This window comes from Onychostoma macrolepis, chromosome 01 (genome assembly GCF_012432095.1).
Source record: "Onychostoma macrolepis isolate SWU-2019 chromosome 01, ASM1243209v1, whole genome shotgun sequence".
Lineage (NCBI taxonomy): Eukaryota > Metazoa > Chordata > Actinopteri > Cypriniformes > Cyprinidae > Onychostoma > Onychostoma macrolepis.
The window spans coordinates 14,948,650-14,962,762 of record NC_081155.1 but is presented as its reverse complement, the minus strand read 5'-3'; the positions used below and the strand labels follow the sequence as shown (position 1 = coordinate 14,962,762).

The 14,113-nt window shown below is 34.3% G+C and overlaps 1 protein-coding gene across 4 annotated transcripts in view; it reads right to left on the bottom strand.

Moving 5' to 3' along the window:
• The window catches only part of LOC131544364 (VPS10 domain-containing receptor SorCS1), a 218,216-nt gene that overhangs the window by 27,166 nt on the left and 176,937 nt on the right, over positions 1-14,113 (bottom strand). For all 4 annotated transcript variants that reach the window (XR_009272115.1, XR_009272117.1, XM_058782521.1 and 1 more), the window contains exons 13-16: positions 12,739-12,830; positions 12,354-12,461; positions 6,204-6,321; positions 3,220-3,353 (exon numbers count right to left, since the gene is read on the bottom strand). Coding sequence is in view for 2 of the 4 variants with exons in the window: in XM_058782521.1 (XP_058638504.1) it covers positions 3,220-3,353; positions 6,204-6,321; positions 12,354-12,461; positions 12,739-12,830 (452 nt within the window). In the remaining 2 variants the exon portion in view is untranslated. The remainder of the gene's footprint in view (positions 1-3,219; positions 3,354-6,203; positions 6,322-12,353; positions 12,462-12,738; positions 12,831-14,113) is intronic.

Here is a 14,113-nt window from a genome sequence, read left to right as displayed (position 1 = left end):
ACATGAGAAAGGACTTAGTGCCCTCAGACATTATTTTTTGTCACGTGGTGATATTATTCTTGATTGAGATGGCTTCGTATGTCTTGAAGTATAATTATTTCAACTTTGATAAGGATTTTTTTTTCAGATTAGCGGTACAGCTATGGGCTCGATTTTTGCCCCCAATTATGCTAATTTGTTTATGGGATATTTTGAACATTGTTATGTATTTGATGCTCAAAAAAATCCTTTTTGTTCACGTATTGTTAAATGGTATAGGTATATTGATGATATATTTTGTATTTTTTGGGAGATAAAAATGAAGTTGAAGAGTTTGTCTCGATTCTTAATAACTTTGAGGAAGATTTGGAATTTACTTTGGAGTGTGACTCGTTGAGAGTACATTTTTTAGAAATGATGATAAGTTGATAACGACTTTGTACACCAAGGACACGGATCGTAATACTTTGTTACTCGCAACTAGTTTCCATCCGACTTCCTTAAAAAAGGGACTTCCTAAGAGCCAATTTTATAGATTGAGAAGGATTTGTTATTCTGATGAAGACTTTATTGAAAAATCGAAAATCATGAAAAATAAGTTTCTAGATAGGGGTTACCCTTCGGGATGGATTGAAGAAGCATTTAATAGTGATATTAATAATTAATTATTTTACGTTTGTTACAACACATTCAACTAAGTCTTATTTAATGAGATCGATTTTTAAGAAATATTGGTATTTGTTGTCCTCTGACCCGGAGTTGGGTACCATTTTTCGACATCCACCTTTGATTGTCTATAAACGTTCCAAAAATTAAAAAAATTATTTGGTACATGCTCGTTTTCATACAGATACGCTTGAGTCGACTCCGAGATTACTTACCCCGATACCAAATGGTAATTATCGATGTGGTAATTGTGCTCAGTGCAATAATACATCAAAAACTTCTTTCTTTTGTCATCCAAGAACCGGTAAGAAATATAGAATCGACTCTGTTATTACCTGTGTGTCTACGCATGTTGTTTATTTGATTCGTTGTCCTTGTGGTTTAGCTTATGTTGGAAAAACATCACGTCAACTTAAACAAAGAATTAGTGAACACAAGAGTTCTATTAGGAGAAAATAGAAGCTCTATTCAATGTGATGTTATAATGTAATTTGTTCCTGATATGTGTGTTAGTATGTATGTACAGGATGTGTTTATGTGCATATATATATATATGGGTTAATGTTGTTAATGATGTACCCATGGTGGGTTGTTACCAATTAATGGATCTCAATAGAGATTGGTCATGATTTTGTTTTTAAATGTGGTTCACTTTGTGATTGTTTGAAAAAATCCTGATGAAGGTCATGCGACCGAAACGTTGTTAATAAATATTTTGATATAGATATTTTTTGCATAAATAGTGTGCGGGATTTGTTTCTTTATTTTTTTTTAGTTTTTGACCTGCCTGGTCTTTGTTTCCGACGCACCTATTTATTGCCGTCAGGTGTGCGGAGGTTTTGTTAATTGAATTGTTAACATTCTACAAATTATCCAGGGAAAGACATATCTTTGTATTCAAATGCATGAAAATCTTTTTCAGCATAAAAATACTTTCAGCATCCACTTTTATATTAATTCATTTGTTTTTAGACCTAACTGTCAGACAACAGAAGCCAAAGTTGTTTGTCCTACAATGCAACTCAACACCCCAATCAAGAAAACAAATGACACTAATTACCATGACAAGCTACACAGATGTAGCCAGCTTGTGTTGGTAAACGCACAGTGTTTCACTCCCTGATTAACAACTCTCACACTTTGTTCCATACGGCCTCGAGGGGCCTGCAAATTTGGAACTTTCCAGAACAGTGGCATTAATAACTTTGATAATTCAGGGGGAAATGAGGAGAGAGGCCACATTTACATGACGAGAAAAGACTGTTAGGAATACAAATGGAGGGTTTAAGCCACAAAGCGTGGGGCGTGAAATACTACACAAGATAGGGTGGTGACAGACGGAGACAACAGTACTCTTGAGGAACTGTGATTTTTAAGAAGTAACACATGTCTGTCTCCATTTAGCTGTCTTCACACAGCTTGACTAGTTTCCACTTAGCAAAGATCTTCTTTAAGAAAATGACTGCAACTCTTCTGAAAATGCTGATCTGGTGAGGACTAGCCACGACTCCAATCCGGAAAATTTCAAGACGTAATGGAGTTTTCATTTAGGTATCAGCTTTGTCACAGGTATTTCTTCAAAAACATCTTTTGAGACAACAGATGACATGCACTAAAAGCTTGGGGTCGATTTTTCGGTAACACTTTACAATAAGGTTCATTAGTTAACATTAGTTAACAACATTAGTTAACATGAACTAAGAATGAACAATACTTCTACAGCATTTATTAAGCTTAGTTAATGTTAATTTCAGCATTTACTAATGCATCATTAAAATCTCAAGTTGCGTTTGTTAACATTAGTTAATGCACTGTGAACTAACAATGAACAACTGTAATTTTATTAACTAACATTAACAAAGATGAATAAATAGTGTACTAAATGTATTGATCATTGTTTGTTCATGTTAGTTAATACATTAACTAATGTTAACAAATGACACCTTATTGTAAAGTGTTACCGATTTTTCTTTTCTTATTTTTATTTTTTTAAAGAAGTCTCTTATGTTCACCAAGGCTGCATTTATTTGATCAAATATACAGAGATTAAAAACTGTACTATTAATATAATTTAAAATAAGTGTTTTCTATTTGAATATATATTTTAAATGTAATTTATTCCAGCCATTACTCCAGGCTTCAGTGCTACATGATCCTTCAGAAATCTTTCTAGTTTGTGGGGTTTTTATATATATATATATATATATATATATATATATATATCTAATGAAAGTAAATGTGTAAAAAAAAACAAAAAAACTGCATTTATTTTTAATTAAATTCTAACATTATAAATGTCTTTACTGTCACTTTTGATCAGTTAAATACATTTTGCTGAATTAAAATGTATCCTCCTAAAAAAAATAAAAATAAAATAAAATCTTACCGACCCCAAACTTTTGATTGGTAAATTATATATCTATTATATGTATTAATTATTTCATTATCAATCAGGTAATTAAAAACAAAAACTATTTTGCTGTGGTTTTTCATACTGACATATCACAGTGTAAGATCAGTCTGTAGTTTTAGAATACAGCTTGAATCTTTGAGGAAAAGTGCTTGTTTACTTACCACTCAAAGTCCGACTCAGTGCAGTCACATGGCTCGGAAATCATTGTGACAGAGTAGATTTTACCCATAACACACCTTGCTATGGGCTTCAGCTTTCGGTAGACTCTTTTGACTCCCATGAGGCAGCGTTCACCCTATAAGCAGGATTTCAACATATACATAATGCAAACACACACACACACACAAATATTTTCTACAATAAAGTTGGCATATGGTGTTCTCATTCAGGTTTATTTCAGTTCTTGCATGAATAATTCATAACAATGAAGCATGTGTGCATCACTCTGAATTTAGAAAAAATAAGAGACTGGAAAGAAGACGAGAGAAAATAGGAAAGACAGAGAGAGAGAAAAAATGTTTCCGCTCATTGTACTTGGTTGTTCCATATTTCATATCTCACATCCGAACTCTGTGGGGTTCATTTTGTTAAAGATTTCAGGCTTCTAGGCCTCTCACTCACATTTCATGTATCTCACAATAACAATTTTTTTTTTTTTTTTTTTGCCTAGTCTTTTGTTAACATGCTTCCTTTAAATTAGTGCTCCAAATACTGCAGTTTTATTCAGATTTGTGCTAGTTGAATGGGGGGAAAAAAAGTTTTACAGCTGCGGTCCATTGCTGGTCATGTCCTCTTTTTTGGATTTCATATTTATCAGACTAACCAGTGCAGAGCGGAGCAATAAAACCCTACAGCATAGGACCGTTCAGACAGAAACCAAATGGCTTGATCTCATCAGCATAGTACTGTAGTATGCAGCCCAAAAGGTTTTAACCATCCAAACTTTGACACCGTTCTGTCTTCTGTCGACTTCTGTTGTCTTCAAGTCCACTTCAGCTTCTCAGAGTTTGTCACAAAAATAGAAAGTACCACGAGGCTTCAGATTAAAGTAGGACAGTCTACTGCCATGTCCTTACAACTAATAAACGTACATCTATTATCCTCCAGTGAGAGGACATTTGGCTTCTGGCTTGACTTCTGGGATATATATTATTCTGTTCAAATATAGTCTCGGCAGCGGACCCTGGGAAAACATGTCAGGGCCTGTTAGAAAGAAATCTTGTAAGTTTCAAACAACAGGAAGCTAATGTGGCACACTCTTTAGTGCAATCTAAAACAACCTACCTGGTCTCATGGCATTTACGTACCTGGGTGCACTTTTTAGCGTGACATGAAATACGTACCAATAAGTACATATCACTGCAGTTTCCAAAATAAATGAACACTTTCACACAAATTTACAGAGTTGCGATTAATAAAGCGTAATTTTCGCACAATTACTTGAAGAATGTCATGCTATGACTTATATTATGCCATATATTGTATGACAATATTAATATGCTGGGAGATTTGAAAACTGATGCTTTTGAACGTTAGCATCGCACACATCCAGCTTCATATCTATGGGTTTTCATAGATGATAAGTTTGTTCGGTGGTTCACAGAGTACGGAGATGGACTTAAGAGACGAGAAGCACCGGTTCGAATCCCGTCTAACTACGGTTCGACAAAGCAGTTAAAATCTGCGTAAAAGGAAGTTAAAATGGCAAAGTTGCATCAGCTAATACATTTTTATATCAATTTTGCATTTGTTAACACTATCGGGTAGGTTTAGGGCTGGATTTGGTGTAGGGCATATTTCCAACACGATAGAGCATTAACCATTAGCGACAGATATTTGAATTCTGAACCGGTGCAATACGTATCTGAAGCAACGCAATAAAAAAACAGCAATACGTACCAATATCTACGTAATAAAAATGTGCCACGGTTCACATATTGAACTTGTGTTTTAGCACCACTAAGTGGACATTTCTATTTGAAACTGCGGCGAAACATGCAGCAAGGTACGTAAAACGGTGTCGCACAAAAAGTGCGCAGAGGTACGTATTTTTATGAGACCAGGTTGAAAACAACAGGCCTCAGTGGAGAGTTTATTATGCTTGAAAGACCAAACAAAGCAGAAAGGTATCTGATCAAGACTTTATTGGCCTCTCTTAATTTTAAGGCTTGAGATGCAGTATAGAAGCTGAGTTTGGGACATTAATGACATTAATATGGGGAGATTGGTTTACAGAGGCCGCGTGATTGTCACAACGGAGCAAGAGGGAATTTTTAGCAATTTTTTAATCAAAGCTAAAAACCTGTTTGTTGTTGGTGACAGAGACACAGATTACAGTTTGCAAATTTAAGACTAAAGATTATATAATTTCAATATGAAAACTAGTTTTTTGACCTTTCTATTAATTGGGTCATATTGATTTTTAAAAAAAAAAAATTTTTATTCTATCAAACACTTTTATTCTATCTAAAAACAATTGTGTGTGTGTGTGTGTGTGTGTGTATACATGTGTGTGTGTGTACACATATATTTCAAATAAAATAAAATAAAAGTAAAAAATAAATAAAGAAATAACTGAAACAATATTATTTTACAAATTCAAATAACAACAACAAAAAAGTTTTAAAAATGTTTTAGCTGTCAAGGCAATATTATTTCATTTTAATTTAGTTAACATTAACTTAAAAAAATAATAATAATAAAAACTGAATAGACATTAAACAAATAAAATAAAATAAAACTGACAAAAACACATACAAAAAACAAACTAATTCAAAATATTAATACAAATTATAATAGGATCTCAGTGAAGCTAAATAACACCAATTCTATGATTATATGTCTAATTTAATGGAATATTATGTTATTTAAAAATAAATATTGGAAAAAAACAAAAAAACAAAAAACAAAACATGAATACATTTTAATTTATTACAGTAATACTGCAAAGTTTGTGAAAAATTGATGTTTTTATATTTGTTATATCATATATTCATCTTTTATTTATTTATTTATTTATTTGTTTGTTTTATTTGAATTCCACATTTTCTTTCCTCCTTGAAGAGAACAATATACAACAGTTTGTGAAACAAGAATTTAGGCAAATATTCAGGCTGGGGAACCAAATACTAAAATAATTTCTCACCTGGTCATGTAAATCCCATGGCACATAGTCAGACTCGATGCATCTTCTGTTAAAGATAGACCTGAAGTCTATCTTTACCAGCTGCCATTCTGAGCGGTGACTGACATGACCGAAGATCCTGCAAACAAAGGCACAACATCAGCCGCTGTATGTCTGGCGAGCAGTGGCATATCGAGAGCACGGTGACTCTAATGATTAGAAAGATGTAGAGCGGACAGGAAGAGGAAATGCTTAGCAATGTTATCCAAGTCAAACCACATCAGTGGAAACCAGCGTCAAACTGTCAACAAAAAGTCTGAAACTCACATTGAGAAAGTCTGACACTCAAGAACAGTGTGACACTTTTAGGGCCTGTCAGAAAGGCAGCAGAAAGTATCTAGGAATATCCTACAAAGGAAAACCTCATGAAATACTTCTCAGAATAATTTTAGGTTGTGCTGGATTCAGGATGATGTAGAATCAGAACTGGCATGATGGTTTTAATGATTTGCCTTTTCAAATAGGTGAGTCATTACCGGAAGGTCTAAAAATAAATCACTTGCTTTATCATTAATTGCTTTATTTTTTTATCACCAAGCAAATCAAGCAAAGCACTGAGCATTTTATTCCTACATATTTTTCACAATTTCCATTTATTCATATGAAAGTAAAACATGTAATTGTGACAGAGATCACACTGTAACATAAAGTCACAATTATGAGAAATAAAGTAGAAATTTAAAGTCATAAGTACAATATATAAAGTTGCAATTATGAAATGCAAACTTACAATTGTTTACAATAAGGTATAGACATTTATAAAAAGTTATTTTAGTTATACAATATAATTTTATTATAAAGAATAAGTGAATATACATATATTAAATATTCGTTTGCTGTTTTATTTTGTTTCATAAAAACAGACATATTAATCTTAAAAGCAGTGTTGGGGAAAGTTATACTTTTAAAAGTAATGCATTACAATGTTGCATTACTCACTAAAATAAAATAAGTAATCATGTTACTTAGTTACTTTTTATCGAAAGTAATGTGTTGCTTGTTTGTTATTCATAGCTTAATCAAAGAGGACCAAACCGGTTTTATTAAGGGTCCGATAATATACAGCGTCCGTAATATGCGGTGTAATATGCCGATAATATGCAGCGTCCGATAATATGCAGTGACTGTTTCATGTACTTAATTTTGCAGACTATCTTCCGAGTCCTTGCGCTGTTTTTTCACTTAACGCAGAAAAAGCCTTTGACAGGCTAGAGTGGAACTATATGTGGGCAGTTCTCACCTGAGGCATCAGTCTTAACTGGTAAGTGCCCAAGTCAATGGCTACCATCAACGAGGCAGGGGTGTCCACTTTCCCCTTTATTGTTTTGTTTATCCCTTGAACCACTAGCACAAGCCATTAGGAACTCTGACGTTCCACCGATTAAGATTGATGACAATAATCATATTATTTCGTCGTACGCTGATGACATTATCTTATATTTAGATCATTCTGATACATCAATAACCAGTATAATTAAGGAATTTGATCACTTTAATAGTTTATCGGGGTACAAGATAAACTGGACCAAATCTGCTTTAATGCCAATCAACAATGTTAAAGTTAACTCTCCTATCCCTTCATTCATTACTATTAAAGATGCTTTCATCTATTTGGGTATTACAATATATAAAGACATTCATAAAATTGCCAGAAACAATTTTAACAGCATTTTAGTCAAGATCAAAAGCGATACTCAAAGATGGAATAATGTTCAAGTGTCTCTTTAAGGCGAAATCTCCACCGTCAAAATGAATTTGTTACCTTTTTTTAATTTTATTTTTTCTATGCTGCTGCTTTCTCCCCCTCCAGGTTACTTTAAGGAGATCAATTATGTACTTTCCCAGTTTATCTGGAATGGTAAACGACCCAGAATAAAACTTGTCACATTGCAGCATCCTATACTTTCAGGAGGATTGGCTGTGCCAAATTTTGAATTATATTATTGGTCGTTCCAACTTAAGGCTCTTCATATTTGGGTTGATCCTCAATCTAAAGTTTCATGGAGAATAATCGAAGCTGACAAGGTTAAACTACATAGGCTCCAAGATATTTTATTTTCTGGCATAGGAAATAAAAATGATAAATATAAATTTGGCCCGGTTGTGGCCAATTCTATTAGGATCTGGAAAAGGGTGGAACATCTGATGGGAGGACATTTCAAATTTTGTAAGCACACACCCTTATGGCACAACTTTATTTTTTTTTTATGTGGAAATCGGCCATTTGTCCAGCCCTCTTGGTCTACACTGGGCAGAAACACATGCGGTGACTTGTATGATAACCAAGGACTCTGCTCTCTTCAAGAATTCAGAACTAAGTTTTGTTTACCAGCATAATCATATTTTGTCTTTTTTCAGTTACGTTCTGCTCTCAAGGCCTATGGAGTTTCCTGGGCATCCCCTATTTCCGCTCATCCTATGTGGGATTGGATCTCACCACCCTCTGGTTGGCCATCTGTTTCTTTAATATATAGTAAACAATGCATTGATGAAATAAACTGTTGGATGTGCCAGAACTTTCTTCAGTTAAATAAAGAGAAAACTGAAGTCATTGCATTTGGAAACAAAGATGAAGTTCTCAAGGTGAATGCATACCTTGACTCTAGGGGTCAAACAACTAAAAATCAAATCAAAAATCTTGGGGTGATTCTGGAGACAGACCTTCGTTTTAGTAGTCATGTCAAAGCAGTAACTAAATCAGCATACTATCATCTCAAAAACATTGCAAGAATTAGACGTTTTGTGTCGTGTCAAGACATGGAGAAACTTGTTCATGCCTTTATCACCAGCAGGGTGGATTATTGTAATGGTTTCCTCACCGGCCTTCCAAAGAAGACCATTAGACAGCTGCAGCTCATCCAGAACGCTGCTGTCAGGATTCTGACTAGAACCAGAAAATCTGAGCATATCACACCAGTCCTCAGGTCCTTACACTGGCTTCCAGTAACATTTAGGATTGATTTTAAAGTACTTTTACTCATTTACAAATCACTCAATGGCCTAGGACCTAAATACATTGCAGATATGCTCACTGAATATAAACCTAACAGACCACTCAGATCATTAGGATCGAGTCAGTCAGAAATACCAAGGGTTCACACAAAACAAGGAGAGTCTGCTTTTAGCTATTATGCTGCCCGCAGTTGGAACCAGCTTCCAGATGAGATCACATGTGCTAAAACATTAGCCACATTTAAATCCAGACTGTTTAGCTGTGCATTTGTCAAATGAGCACTGTGCTACGTCCGAACTGATTGCACTATGTATAATCATTCTTAACTGTTTTAAATTATTTTTAAATCAATTTTTATATCTTGTTTTTACTATTATTTTTTAATTCCTTGTTTTTTTTGTTAGTTTTTTTTTAATGACTTTTTCACTTCCTTTTATGTAAAGCACTTTGAATTACCACTGTGTATGAAATGTGCTATATAAATAAACTTGCCTTGCCTTGCCTAAACTTAATGATCACACTGCAAAGTCTCTTTCTATTAAATCTATCTGGAATCGTGAATTAACAGGTTTTGATTTTTCGGTCGACTGGGAGAGGGTGTGGTCTAATCTAAACTTAACTTCTAAAAACTTGGCTCATCGTCTTATCCATTTCAAAGTCATCCATAGAGCATACACAATGCCTTACAAGTTTAAAATGAAACTGCAATTGACCTATAACTGTCATATCTGTAACACTGTATCAGCAGGTACTTTTCTCCACATGTTTTGGGAATGTCCAATTGTTGTCAGTCTATGGACTCATGAACTCTGAACTCTCGTGAACTCTGTTTTGTCCTTTTTACTACAAATTGATTACGTGTCTAATCCAGGTTTATGTCTTCTCAATGACAATTCTAACTTCTGTATAAGCTCATTAAAGAAGAGAATGTTGTTTGCTGGTTTTGCAGCTGCAAAGAAGGCAATAATACAAAACTGGTTTACTCTGCACATGTGTGCAAAAACATTTTGGATTCATAGCCTCCTTAAAATAGTGACTTGTGAATGTACAACAGCACGAATTAACAAGGCTAAACCTAGTACCACCGATGCATGGCAATGTTTCTCTTCAAACATTTTGGATAAAGGTTTGAAGAGAATAAAGTTTTTTTTTTAAACCATATAAAGTTTTCTTTTTTACTTCCCTTTTTTCTTTCAGATTGTGATATGCTTGGTGGTGTGTCTGTTGCTCCCCCCTCCCTGTTGTTTGTTTGAATGGATGTTGTTTTGTTGATTTGAAGAAAATAAAAAGTTGATCACAAAAAAAAGTAATCTGAGTATGTAACTTATGTAACTGCTTACTAGCCACTTTATTCGGTATACCTGTTCAATTGCTTGTTACTACAAATATCTAATTAGTCAATCACATGGCAGCAATTCAATGCATTTAGGCATGTAGACATGGTCAAGATGTTCTACTGAAGTTCAAACCAAGCAGCAGAATGGAAAAGGAAGCTGATTTAAGTGACTTTGAAAGTGGCATGGTTGCTAGATGGACTGGTCTTTCAGAAGCTTCTGATCTACTGGGATTTTAATGCTCAACCATCTCTAGGGTTCACAGAGAATGGTCAGGGTAAAAAAAAAAAAAAAATCTAGTGAGCAGCAGTTCTGTGGGTGAAAGTGCCTTGTTGATGTCAGAGGAGATGGCCAGACTGGTTTGAGCTTATAGAAAAGAAACAGTATCTCAAAGAACCACGTGTTACAACTGAGGTATGCAGAAGGGCATCTCTGAATGCACAACACATCAAACCTTGAAGCAGATGAGCTACAGCAGCAGAAAACCACACCGGGTTCCACTCCTGTCAGCTAAGAACAGGAAACAGGCTATAATTCACAGAAGCTCACCAACAGAGGATTGTAAAAAGATTGCCTGGTCTGATGAGTCTCAATTTCTGCTGCGACATTCGGATGGTAGGGTCAGAATTTGGCGTAAACAACATGAAAGCATGGATCCATCCTTAACGTTCAGGCTGCTGCTGGTGGTGTAATGGTGTGAGGATTATTTCCTTGGCACACTTTGGGCCCCTCAGTACCGATTGAGCATTGTTTAAACGCCAGCATTGTTCCTGACCATGTCTATCCCTTTATGACTACATTGTGTGATCTTGTGATGACTGCTTCCAGCAGGATAACATGCCATGCCACAAATCTCAAATTATCTCAAATTGGTTTCTTGAACATGACAGTGAGTTCACTACATTCAAATGACCTCCAGATCTCAATCCAATAGAGCACATTTGGGATGTGGTGGAACGGGAGATTCGTGTCATGGATTTGCACCCAGCAAATCTGAAGCAAAAATGGTACTAATATTTTTATGCATGTCTAGCTGTTCAGTCCTTCTTCAGAGGGCAATAACTATGGAAGCCCATTTCTGCCACCTAATAAAAAAAAAAAAGGTAATTGCGACTTTTTCTCTCACAATTCTGACTTTTTTTCTGAGAATTGCGTGATATAAACTTGCAATTTTTGGTTATAAAGTCAGAATTGTGAGACATGCAAATGCAATTCTGACTTTTTATTTATTTATTTTCCCAGAAATGTGTGATATAAACTCACAATTGTGGGTTATAAAGTCAGAATTGCAAGATATAAACTAGCAATTCTGAGAGTTTATCTCGCAATTATGACTTTATTTCTCACAATTGAGAGTTTGTGTCTCACAATTATGACTTTTTTTCTCGGAATTGTGAGTTTATATCGCAATTGTGACTTTTTTTCTCAGAATTGTTAGTTTATATTTCACAGTTCTGACTTTATAACACACAACTGCAAGTTATTAAGTCAAAATTGTTATAAACTTGATATAAACTTGCAATTCTAAGATAATATATTTATTTTTTTCCTCGCAATTGTGAAAAAAGTCAGAACTGCAAGATAAATGTATTTAGTTTTTATTCAGTGGCAGAAACAGGCTTCCATACAGTAGCAGAACAAATCATGTCAGTTAAGGAAAAAGTGACAATGCCAACATTGAGTTAATTACTTCGAATTTACTCCAATTCTTTGAGGACATTCAGGGTTTACAGTGTTCATCACATAAACCGTATTTCATCAAGCACTATTTTCCAATTCCAGAACAATCAAAATGTATTACTATTGAATATTCATCATACTTACGTCATTATAAGTGTTTCCTCGCCCGGTTCACCCAAGACCCCATCCACGAACAGGGGCGATGAAGTGAAACTGTATTTGTTCCACACCCTCCCCTCATCAAAACTCAACCTGCATAGAAACCAGCAGCACACAGCTGAAACTACAATATAGTGTAGAAAAAGATTGCATTTCCACACACAGCTGACAAATAATTCAAACAGGACTTTACTGCACCTTTCCGACATTTAATCTAGATTACTAGACAAAAGTATTACACAGTCTACTGGGTTTAATGAGAATGTTCACACTCCCCGTGATTATGTGAGTCAGCTCGGTGCGATTGCATTGACTCATCTTTTACGAACATACGCATAGAATATTAGTAATGTTTTTGGTGTAGGATTACCAGAGGTGCCTGATGGGAAGAGGGGTGTGTCTAATTGCCACTAAAGCTCCGCCTTGATCCAGATACAGCACACTGTACTCTTCGTCAAATATCTGGAATAGACATAGAATGTATAAATTATATTTGATATTCTCTGATATTATATATTAAAAGACTGCATAAAATATAAAACATACAATATTAAAAATATTTAGATTTTTAACAAGCAAACAAACATGTTTTCTTTGGAATATTTGGTAATGAATTTGTAGGTTTTTCCTGTGACCTTCGCTGTCTATCATTTTAGACATTATTTTAGAGGGAAAACAGCAGCATACACATCAGTGAGTATTAGCAATTTGATAAATTCATTTATATTTTATGATATTAGTTAGTTTGTCTCATTTTAAAGTAGGGCTGTCAAATCAATTAAGATTAATCCCATGCAAAAAAAAAACATATACATATACGGTTACATATGTTAATATATGTATGTATAATATATATATATATATATATATATATAACACACATGTGTGTGTATTATATATAAATATAAATATACACAGTACACATACATATTATGTAAACACAAACATTTATTTTGGAAGCGATTACCCACAATTAATCGATTTGACAGCCCTATTTTAAAGCATTTTATCCTGTTTGATAAAATTATATAAACTGGAAACTGATAATATAAATCTTCAAAATACAGCTTAAAAAACTAAATAAACTTTAAGGAACTTGTCAACTAATGCAAAATCTAATTTTAACCCTTTATTTCCATCCTGTTTGATTCCATCCTGTTAATCTTCTTGCTAATGTGTAATCACTTTACCATTATGTCTGTTGTGCTTATTAATAAAATACTTCCATAAATTAGACTACACTCTCAGAAAAAAGGTACAAAAGCTCTCACTGTGGCAGTACCTTTTCAAAAGGGTACTAAATTGAACCATTTACTGTAGGTACTAAAATGTACAATATAGGTACTAATATGTACCTTTAAGTTACTACTTTGCACTCTTTAGAGATAAATATGGTGCAAAAGTGTACATTTTAAAAAAGGTATTGCCCCAGTGACAGCCTTTGTACCTTTTCTTATATGAGTACACACAAGCATATAATTTTATAAAAATACAGAGCTCAAAAAAACAAAAAACAAAAAACAGCCTAAAAGCAATGGCCCCTCCGGTCACCATTACAGAACTGCTAGTAGTTGCAAACATGTATGAAACAAGTAATTGCCTTACAGAGGAAAATCCAGCCAGATGCTAGGTTGACCGACTGCAAAGTTGAACTGAAAATTGAGGCCCTCATTAGCAGTTTCCATTTGTTTGCCCCAGAGCTCTGATAACTGCACTGTATGTGCTGTGAATTCTTGCTGATATGA